General features: G+C 35.9%; 1 protein-coding gene across 2 annotated transcripts in view; it reads right to left on the bottom strand.

Annotated features, from left to right (window-relative positions):
* Nucleotides 1–12,153, bottom strand: part of EPHA6 (EPH receptor A6) — a 406,991-nt gene that overhangs the window by 136,512 nt on the left and 258,326 nt on the right. For both annotated transcript variants that reach the window (XM_063305542.1, XM_063305541.1), the window contains 3 exons: nt 9,183–9,291; nt 5,413–5,483; nt 2,245–2,370 (listed from right to left, as the gene is read on the bottom strand). In XM_063305542.1, the coding sequence (XP_063161612.1) occupies nt 2,245–2,370; nt 5,413–5,483; nt 9,183–9,291 (306 nt within the window). The remainder of the gene's footprint in view (nt 1–2,244; nt 2,371–5,412; nt 5,484–9,182; nt 9,292–12,153) is intronic.

Here is a 12,153-nt window from a genome sequence, read left to right on the forward strand (position 1 = left end):
TTTTTTAGCATTATAAGTGTAATTTTTTAAAATAAAATTACTATTTAAAAAAAAGAAAAGAAAAATTGGCTCCATACAAAGTGTTCCATCAAAATCTTTTGAATTGGCTCTGTTGGAACTAAAATCAAAATAATTTGAGTATCCTATTCATAAGAAACAATGAGACCTAGGGACCAGATATTGCTTCCCTGTTCTTCATCCCAAGTTAAGACATGAGAGCATGCACACAGGGCACATGCACACATAATTTAACAAATCATCCACATCAAAGATTTTTACTTCCATGTAACCTTAGCAACACTAATGTTTAAGCAAACACATGCCAGCAAAATAAGGCACAGCATATGGAACTATCCTATTCACCAACATAACTTCTAACTTCCAATGGCATTTTTTAGATAAAAAACAAAACAAAACAAAACAGCATTAACTTTCTAGGCAGGCTGGCAGGCATGCAATTACAAGCAGCTGTCTTCTTCTATCTGGCCAAGTGTTTATTTCCTCTCAACAACACTCCATTCCCAGATCAGATCATCCCATTTAGTCTAAATCAGCCCCAGCAGGAATATGGCTGGTCCTTCCTACTTGTACCTCCCAGAAAAAGTTTGAAAAAGCAATATCCACATGCTACTTACCAGAAAAGGACATTTGCACTTGAATACATTCTAATTCAATTCCATACCTACATAAATTATCTTTTTCAAACTAGTATGTATGTGTGTGTGTGTGTGTGTGTGTGTATACTGTATATACTTTTCCTCTTAAGCAAATGTATAAAAGATTATAATGTACCTGCTTGTTATAGTAAGAACAAACCTATATCTTGAATTATATGTATAATTCAAGATACAGGTTTGTTCTTATTATAACAAGCAGGTACACTATAATCTTTTATACACTTGCTTAAGAGAAAAAAAAAACTCACTGGGGCTTACTTCTTAATATAGATTATCCTTATAGGGTTGCATGGATAGTGTTTTTGTAGAGAAACCAAATAAACCATTATTTAAAACAGTGTCAAGAAGCTTTATACAAATTGTCTATATATAAATTTAAAACGTTTAAATAATCTATGAAATATCTCCTCAAATATAGAAAACAGATTGAATTGATCAAATTATTACACTCTGTACACATGCACACAAAGTCACTCACATAGTCAAATACGATTCAGTGGGCAGGTCCACGTTTGTTGTTGTTTATTCATTTAGTCACTTCCGACTCTTCGTGACTTCATGGACCAGCCCATGCCAGAGCTTCCTGTCAGTCGTCAACACCCCCAGCTCCCCCAGGGACGAGTCCGTCACCTCTAGAATATCATCCATCCATGTTGACCTTGGTCGGCCCCTCTTCCTTTTGCCCTCCACTCTCCCTAGCATCAGCATCTTCTCCAGGGTGTCCTGTCTTCTCATTATGTGGCCAAAGTATTTCAGTTTTGCCTTTAATACCATTCCCTCAAGTGAGCAGTCTGGCTTTATTTCCTGGAGGATGGACTGGTTTGATCTTCTTGCAGTCCAAGGCACTCCCAGAATTTTCCTCCAACACCACAGTTCAAAAGCATCTATCTTCCTTCTCTCAGCCTTCCTTATGGTCCAGCTCTCGCAGCCATATGTTACTACGGGGAACACCATTGCTTTAACTATGCGAACCTTTGTTGTCAGTGTGATGTCTCTGCTCTTAACTATTTTATCGAGATTTGTCATTGCTCTTCTCCCAAGGAGGTCCACATACTATTCCACAAATAGCATGATTACTGTTTAAAATAAAGAACAGTTGATGCTTCTTTAGAGCAGTGATGGCAATGCATCTCTGCTAGCCAAGTGCCAAGCAATGTGAGTTGGAATGAAGCAACATCTAGAAGACTAGAAATTGCCCATTTGTGTTCTGTAACCCACAATAGAAATTATTCAAGTTTAGACATTTTCTGGATCAGGGCTGGGACTGTTTATGTTCAGCTGAGACTCAGCTATAAATCTATGTATTATCCATACACACACACACACACACACACACATATACACACACACACACACACCACACACACACACACACACACACACAGAGGGTATGTGTGTATCTATCTATCTATCTATGAAGATTTACAGTATATTCTAGAATGTTTGGTACTATTAGAAAACTACATTCAGCATAAACCATGCATACAACTTTTTATGGTAACATTTTCACTGTATTATTATAAAAGTGCACTTATTAGTAATGGGGAAAAATGTGATTAATTTTTACCTGCCCCAATAACTCTCTCAATACGGATTCGTGATGGATCTATCTCTTTTGCAAACTCATGAACAGCAAGGGATGGGTCTTCATAAGTATCTGGATCAATATATGTTTTGGTTCCTGGGAATCGTACTGTAAAATCAGAAAGGTAGTTTTTGCATTATATAGACATGATTCCAGCATTTAACTTAAAATAAAACAAATGAGACCATTAAGAAATACTAATCCCACTATCATAATGAAATTTATAGTACTGGATCTTTTTATTCTAAGCTGTCATTCATTATTGTTTAATTAACATTCAACCTAAACAATCTGTGAAAAGGCTGCTTATGGAGAAAGGTAATATCCACTTTTTATATTAGCAAGTAAGCAAATGGCCACAATTATAATGGAGCCAGAAAGGAGAGAAAATTATCTCCCCTTCTTTAATAGAGGAGGGGAGAAATGAAGGTGATAAGATGACAGCATGGGTTTCTTCAATGGTAAGGGTGAGTATTTACAGCTTCCATCCTTCTAAGGTATATTCATGAAGTAAGTTTCCAAGCTATTGTGTGGTCTGGTCCTAGCTTGTGAAGAAGAATGAGGAAGGCAGATGGCTACATGGTCAAGTGTCAATCTAATTTTGCAATCTACAGCACTAAGTCATGCAGCTTTTCCTGCTGCTCAGATAAACAAGGGATTATTCCTTTTATGATTTACAGTACATTTTTATTTATTCTGCATTCTCTTCCTTTAAAAAGTATACTGAAGTGATGTATTATAAAAACTCTGCAAATCAAAAACATTACTTTTAGAGACAGCTACCTTCCATGATTGTCGCAAGGAAACTGATGGTTAAATATATGCTATTGCCTACTATTTTCATACTGTACTCTTTAATCATATTTTATATCAGGCTATTTTTTTTCCTCAGGGGAAGATATTTCATCAGTGAATTGACCATGGCCAAGATACTTTCAAAACAGCAAATACATGGGAGATGTTGGGATAACTACAACAGATAATAGGTAAATAATTAGACTGCCCCTATCTCCATCTTCAGAGCAAAATGGCTCCTTAATAGCCATTTCATTATCAGGACTTTTAATGATTTCAACTGCTTTGTTTCTGCAAGAGAATATTACCACTGTATTTATGTTCCTTCTTACTCTTTTAATAATGTTACGTTATTCTTTTATACTTGGTAAATTTCTGTTTCTATAGAAACCTGAGTAGCCCATTTCACTGTCCCACTGGTTGGCTTCAATATGATGGCTTCTACAGATAATTTATCCTCAAAGGAAAAAGAGAAAGTAAGGTGAGTCGGAGTGCCTATTGAATCCCCTCAAGCCTAGGGCTTATCTTTTCAGATTTCAGTCCAGATTTTGTAGTACAACTTCAGGAGAGTGATGAAGGCACTGAGTTAAATGCAGGTTACTAAACTGCAAGCTTAAGGGAAACATTTCATGAAAGTATGGATTAGCCCTACATTTTGAACAAAATTAATGAAAGCTGGCTAGGGTGAAAGCTTGAGAATACTAATATAAAAGAGCCCAAACAATGCCTTTTTCTGCCTTGTCTTACCTGCTAAGGACTCTAACTTAACTGACTCATCTGGACTTCTGAATCTTGGCCTGACATTTGACTAAGCTGTTCACCTAACTGTATTGTCTGTAGTGGCAATGGGGAAGACCATTTTTATTTTGAGGAGTTTAAGTGACGTATTTTGATTTTCTCCTTCACACGAAGAAGCTTAGAGTTTATTTTGAGTTACACTAATGTTACCTGGCTTGTTTTTTATTTCTGTTTGAAATGGGCGGGAGAAGAGAAAACCCCAAGATTGTTTTTGTTAAGCACTAGCTTATCTGTATAGTTTCCCAGCCTCTTGGATTATGTCACAAACAGGTGCTCCAGACCCTGGGAACTGTCCAGTCAAGGTTAGATCCTGCAGTCTCAGTACCATGGAAACAGGGTCACGAGGTTTTAGGGCCAGACTTTCTTAAAAACCTTAGGATTGCCTTTTGAGTTTGGGAGCTTCTGCACAGACCTGAGCGCTGGGTGCTGTGGAAATGGAGCCACCCTGGGGTATCTCCACTGTCTTTATTAAGGGGCTCCTGACAGCCTATGGGAGATTGGGTATCAACTTGCTTGGTATGTTATGATTTTTCTTTCTTTATGTTATGCTGTTTATGCTTCTGTTTAATCTGCCTAAACTATGTTTCTGTTTAAATCTGTTTGCTTAAGTTTATAATAAAGCTTGAAGTTTCTTTAGCCACTGGCGTGCTTATTGTCTCTGGATCTAAAAGAAACAATTGTCTGAGCACCTGATCACTGCTTGGACACTTGGCAGAACACTGTCTTTTGTATTTTAATCTCTGCACTGAACTTTGCCTATCTTTGTTATATTTTCATCACTGTAAATATTTAGGTGCCTTTTATTTTGGTCCCTGATTATGCTCTTTCACTTAGACCTTCTAGGACAGGGCAAGGAGGCATCAGTATTATTACTACCATTAGTACAATGTGGACTTGTACACTAAACTGTTAGTTCAGACTATGCTAGTGTTTGTTTTAAAATGTGGATGAATGGTGGAAAGAAAACTATAGAAATGTTGGAAATGACCAAAGTAGGATAAACATTTTTTTTTTTTTTACAAAAATAGAAAAGAGTATGCTATGATTTTGAGCAGGCAGAAATCAAAGAGTTTGGAGAAAATCACATAATGAGCAGCAGGTGGAAATTCTTGTAAACATCTAAATGCTGATGAAAAACATTTATTTTGCACACTTCAAAGATGAACAGAATTATTTTCCCCCTAAAATAATCTGGAATAAATGCTAATTAAAAAAGCACCTAAGAATGCTTAGAAGTTGTTTCCTGTTTGGTTATTTTAGTTTGGGTGCTTATCTGGAAGCTTCATTCATTAAGTCTGTGATGCAGTGGTTGTTTTAATCATTTCAGATCTGCAGAACATTTTGTAGGGGTCATGAATCTTCCTCAACTTTGAAATAAGAATATTTTTTTCCTGAAAAAAACTTCTACGTTCATTTGGACAAAGGTGTAAAAGATAATTCCAGGTAGGACATAAACCTGGCTTTATCAGTTTGATATGCAAGATAAATGCAAATTAAAAATTGCAGTGATGAAACTGATTTAAATATTTTTTTAAAAATTCAGTTAGCTTTGCTTACAGTGTCCATTCTGCAAATGATTTCTTCGTTTTTCTTCAGACTTCATTTTTGCCTTGATATACCACTGGCATCTTTAAGAAAGCAAACACTATTTTACTTTTTTTAATGTCACAAAATGAATGATATTGAACTAACATGCTATTTCTATAATAACCCTAAAAAGACTGCATTTAACTGAAGGAGGATGAAGAAAACCAATGATCGAATTAAAGTAGTAGTTAGCATGACTGCTATTAAAATATATTGCACATCAGCTCTCTTCATTTATCCAAGATGGATATATACTAAAATGTATGAAGTGGATTCCAATAACCCTATCAGTTAATTAAGCTTCATAGGTATTACTCACTACACACATTATTCACACCTCTTCAAAGTATCTTCAAACAAGGTTCCTTCCACAGGGACAAACTCCTTTTGATTGACATTTCTCACATATTGTTAGAGGGAAATAATTGGTGTGGAGCACCTGAGATCAGACTGAATGTTTTTGGAAGCCTTTTTGTTCATTATCAAGGGCTTAAGTATCAAAGAAGATTCAGGACTTTGAAATGCTTAAAATTACAATTATAATCAAAACTTCACATTTTTCTCATGCATGTGAATATCTTACCATCTTAGCACTTAAGATAAAAGACCCCTGGTTACCAGGAGTTTATTATATGCTGATTTACTCCCAACTTTGCAACTTAGTATGAAGGTTGCACATCCCTGCTCTCATATGACCAAGAAAATTAGGCTGCATTTTGGGACAGTGGAAAAGGGCTAAATCTTCCCTCTAATTACAAGTCTTCAATCCCTGTGGCAAGGTTGTGTCATGGCTCTGTTATACCTGAGCACACCTTTATTTTTTCCAAAGAAAGCGATATTGTGGGTGATTGGAGACACCAATGTGGCAAAGTCAAAATCTGTTCATAATACCTGATATTTTGTGGTCAAAATACCACTGGTAGACATTCATAAGGTATAAAATGAGTTATTTCAGCTTTGTTCAGTAAGGATAAATCTTTAAAACAATGAGGTGTCTTCCAAAAAGGGAAGATACCTTTTCAAACTCTGAAATGTACACATTCTCTGAGCAACCAATTGCAGTTGCTAGTATGCTCCATATCATCTACCATGCTGAAATATCATGTATTTAAATCAGGAACTAAACTTGGCAATTTTAGATATTTGGCCCACAAAGCTTTAATTATTAATTATTTATAGTAATATTACATAACTGATAGCATATAATAAAATATTATATAAGTTGCAATCCTTACTTTACTATAAATATGCATTATCTGTCTAAGAAAGCAGCTTTACTATTAAGTTCGTGAAACAAAACTCATCTTCTATTTAACTTATTCATAACTCCACTCTAATATGCTCTAGCAGAATTACACAGAGGGCAAGTTCTGAAGTTCTTTATCTGCTTAGGAATTTATTGAAAGACTGCATATAGTTGAATACAGCCTCTCAGTTTCTAATTGCCATGTGATTGTCAACTTTTGTAAAATGCTCTTTTGGGACAGTTTTAGCAGTCATGTTGGGTCAGACCAAAGATTTATACCAGCCTAATTTCCACAATGGCCAAATGTACATAGGGAGCCCACTGGTAGAAAACAGTCAACAACTGCTTTTCCTACTTGGGTACCAAAGCAATTAATGTTGCATAGTTTCACTGAACTCTGCAAAATCTCAATGTAATAACCCCTTTCTATTATTCCCACTACACTTAAGCATTACATTCTATGAAATTTATCTGCTTCCTGCCTCCTCCAACTAATGTTTTTACATTAATATTTTTGAAACTTTCTGTTGAGGACTGATCGTTCAGTCAAGCTGAGATACAGATGCTTATTGACTCATGATTCTTCAGTCTACATAAACTCATTAGTGACCATAAGATTCAGTGCAGCTTCAGACTGTTAATTCAGCATAAAAAAGCAAACATACCTATTCAAAGCCCAATTATGCACTGTGAAATTTTCAGTTCCAATAATAAATTGAGGGTTTGTTGCAAATTGTCTTACTTTATCTCCTTATCCTGGCATTTAAATTTCAGGAAAAGAATTCATTACCTTATGTAATAGGATATTCAGTATAGCTACATAAAAACACTAAAAGTGTTTGCCATGTTCCTAATGATATGTAATAAATCTAACGTATATGAAGAAAACCTCAGATATATTTCTTTCTCTTACCATTGTAATGACAAGCCTGAATCACCACACTAGAATGTTATTTACTGTACAAAATAATTTTTCACAACTTTGACTATCGCATTTAGCTTCTCTGTCTAAAGAAATGTCTACTAATAAAAGTATTTGCATATCTTTTTAAAGTTAAATATGTCACAGTTAGAGTCCTGAATAGTAATATCCATCATTTTTAATGAAGACCCTTGCTAATCATGTTGATTTTCCATATTACATGATAGGATCACAGGAAAGTAGTACTTAGCTCAGTGTGAGAGAGATCTGTATTTAGAAACTCCTTGAAGAAGCAGAACATAGGAACAAGTGCTGTCCTAAGAATGTGAAGGCTACAAAAAGATAATAAAAATGTAATAAAACCTTGGAAGCCCTTCCTAGAATTCCATTCCCATCAACGAGAGAATAAAATACTTTATGCAATAATATTGTTACAGCCAATTGCTGTGTTGTGAATTCTTAGATTTGAGTAAAAGGCAACAGTATTTGATAAGAGTCATTTTCAGGAAGTAGCTGATGTGCAGTCTTAAAAATAAAAACTTAAATTGAATAAAACTGGGGCTTTAACTTATATATCTTCTAAATATACCAACAGTAAAAACTGCTAAGTCAAAAATGATGTACTTGATATTTTTAAAGCAATGAAATAACCTTAGGTTGGATAAGATAAGTGTTCCATATATTTCTTTTCCTCCCTAAATTTATATCATTTTTCCTGAGGAAATTTTCTCTTCAATGGATGCAAAAATTCTTTAAATATTTATAATTTCCCTCTGCCTTTCAGAACTAGCTGGGGGAAACAGAAACTACGATTTCCTAGATTTCTATGTAAGAGACATGCAAGTTTGCCACAAATGCCTAGCATTTTATTCCAGTCTGGCCCACTTCTTCTGCAAAGCCTTTATTTTCCTAGTATTCACACAGCTTCTGATTTGTTACCACCAAATGGTAATCATAGTTTATGGCACAGTCAGGATAGGACATTGGGTCTCATTTTCAAACTTCAGCAACATGGGCAGGTGCTGTGCAATTTGTTTATCATCATTTTATATAAGTGATGCAATATAGTTTTTAATCTAAAACTGTGGAAATAACATGATTATGTTACTTTCATCTATTACTGTTACGGTCCTGGTCCTCAGTTATTAATTCAGAGTCTCTCAATCACATGCCATTAAAGGATATGGAAGAGTTCTTGATTAATACAGGTGATCAGCCCAAGGCAAAGATCAGCCCAAGGAAAACCAGCGCAATTGCTGTTACCAAAATCCCAGTACTGGCCCCCTCTGCACCATCCCCTCCCTAAATGCTGGTTTCTATCTAACAACTCTTCTAACTCCCAGCTGCAAATACTTTAGCCAACAAGTGCTGATAGCACCAGCCGAGCTGACCTTGGAGCTATTCAGGCATTTCAACAATTCTAATTAACATACCTAACTGCCACTACAAGCATGCTAAAGCAATTACTACAGAACCCATTATATAATTGGAAGGATACTAAATCCTGACAATTATGATCAGAGACTAAGCTTTGAACGTGGGTACTCCATTCCACATAAGTGTCAATATTACCTTCCAGTGATAAGGAAGAAAAGAGTGAGAATGACTAGAAGAGTGAATCCACCCACAGCAGCTGTGGTGATGACCAGAATCTGCCCTTGTTCTGCTGCTATATCTGAAGCTGAAACAAAATCAAACAGAAATCAGTGTTTGAGCAATACCTTTAAGAAGAAGTTACAGTTCTCGTCCAGACAAAACCCAGTTATTAAAAATGATCTTGCTGTGATTGGGTGACTAGTTTAGTAAGCCTGAAATAGAATTTCTAGTCTAAAATGGTGGTACTTTGAGAAGAAGAAATGTTTATATTTGTTCATTTTGCCTGACTCCACAATACAGGAATATAGAAGCACTCATATTGCTGTACATTAGCTACATCATTCATAACTTCCATAACATTTCAAGTTACATTTTATCTTCACAGCAATCTTGTGAGGCCGACTTTAAAAAAAAGCTTGTGATCTAAGGCACAGTGTTAAACAAATACTGGGCCTCATTTCCAAATCCAGCAGTCTATTTATACTGTTTCTTATAACAGCACCCGTATGTGCCTGGTTCCTCTGAATATATTTTGCACTGAATATAAAAGCTTGCAGAGGAGGTTTTAACATGCTTTAAGTACATTGGATATGTTATACTGAGAGGGGTTTGGAGTGTATGGTCTACAAACTGGAAAGGGAGTGAAATATGTTTGGTTTGTATTTTAATAGAAATCAAACTAATTCCCAACTCCTAAACTAATCTATGTGCTAGAATGTGATTCTCTTTTGGTTTTCACACTGTTCTCAATTTTGGGATATGGTCTATATTGTTGAAAGCCATGACGAAATATGCATAAAAATAGTACAAAATGAGAGCATATATTGCACTTGGAAACAGTCCACAAATATTCACATAATGCCACTTCCTCCAGAATTGGAAGTTCTACCAATCCCATTAGTAGTACTGATACATATGTAGTTTATGCTGCCCATATTTTAAGATATTATAGGATGTAAGTGAAGAAAAACATCTAGCACACAGTGCTGTTCTAATTGCTTTGGTGTAAGTACAAGCAGTTAGGGTTTCTCTTATTACTGTGAAAAAGGGACTCAAGAGGAGGTCTTTAAGAATGAAAATTGTAGGCTAACATTATGAGCTTAAACATGAAGAGTACAGCTGTATTAGGCAGAACTGCAAATTCAGATAAAAGGAAATGTAATTCAAATTCAATTTGCAATGCAAACTATTACTGGATTATGAGGATTTCTTATCTTACATGTGGTAATAACAGCACATGTTATAAACTGTTAGAATCAAATCAAGCTGTTTAGTGACCACACAGTCTCACACTGAAGTCTTTGATTTAATATTAAATAATTACTTTCCCAAACTTCAATTCATTAATTATGCTGAAACAATCAATTTTACACATCACATAAGTTCTGCTCTTTAATGTCCTATTTACTTGGGGGAAAAATAAGCATAAGAAAATATTATTACATGTATTATTTTGAGTTGTATCGTAAAGGTCTCAGGACTTTATTAGTTTAATCCTTCATTAGTCTAATCATAGTTTTTATTAGTCCAATTAAAAAAGGGTATTAGAGGAAGCTTTAAATCAGCCACAATCCAAGGCATGGGAGGTACAGTAGCTATTGTTATTCAAGAGGCTGTAATAGTGGTCAGAAGCCCTGAAACATAGATATCAGATGTGAGACTCTCCTTGTGAAATTGGGCATCTTTTGGCCTTAACCAACCATGAAGGACATGGATCCAATACACAGATGGCACCACTGACATTCCTGCAGACTTTGCCCATTTCCTCAACATGTACATGCTCAGACTACTTTCAGATAATAGAGCAACTCTCTAGGACTTGTCAAGCCAAGCGCTGAATGAATCCAAGTGACTTTATCCATCAGATGCCTGGAATATTCCTCACAATAGAGCTATGGATGTTCTCTCTGGCCCTCAGCCCCCATGAGAGACCAGGTTACCTTAAAAATGGCCATTGGATGGCATTTTGCAGATGCCATAAAGACATGAAATAATTAGTTTGCTACCTTTATTACCACTGTGTAGGCCCTAATATGAGTTTGTATGTATGTTAAGTTGGACTCATTCTTTGTCTTTCTCTAGCAGCACTGTAGGTATCTGTTCTGATGCTTTATTTCCCAGAGCTCCTCAGAAAAACCAAGGACCTACTGGATAAACTTGGTTTCCAGAGGGCCCCTGGGGACTACCTAAGTCTCTGATGGGCAGTTCAGGTTCCTGAATGAAGGAGTATTGGCAGCTTTGGACAGGACTGCACTTGAGCACCTCCTGGACGCTTGGTTCTTGTCAATGAACTAGTGGCAGTCATGGCCAAGTAAACCTTTCCACAAATCCATCTGGTAGTGCCAATTAGTCCTTATCTCAATTATGGTTCAATCTTCAGTTCTGCCTGTGATGTAAAATAGGGCTGGGGGAAGGAATAGTTTTCACCGAACCCTTGCACAGTGACTTTGGAATTGGTTGTTAACCATGCACTATGAATGTCTGTCTCATTTTATTTTTGAGAAAAAGATCCTGAATAGGATACACACATACACACACCTGCAATCTGTTTCTTTTTTTCCCCCTATCCATTAAAATGTTGTTTGAGACTCTCGTTTATTTTGTTTAGAGAAACATACATTATTTTCCCTAATATGACTGGAAGGCAGCCATAGCTGAGTTGCTGTTCCTATTGTTCCAGTTAGCAGACTCCAAAATTTTTTATTATGTGGTGGCACCAGTACTGGATAACTACTATCCACTCTCAAACCTTCTCCTTTTAGGTGAGAAGATGGTGGGTCTACAATTGTAAATTGCCCTGGAGGAAATGGATTATCTGTCCAGTCAGGTTTCATATCTGGATACAGTAACGAGATCACATTGGTCTTTTTGTGGATCACCTGTAACTTGAAAAACTTAACTACTTATTCCATTGTTTTCTATCCTGATTCCCTTTACTTGATTCTAT

This window comes from Candoia aspera, chromosome 5 (genome assembly GCF_035149785.1).
Source record: "Candoia aspera isolate rCanAsp1 chromosome 5, rCanAsp1.hap2, whole genome shotgun sequence".
Lineage (NCBI taxonomy): Eukaryota > Metazoa > Chordata > Lepidosauria > Squamata > Boidae > Candoia > Candoia aspera.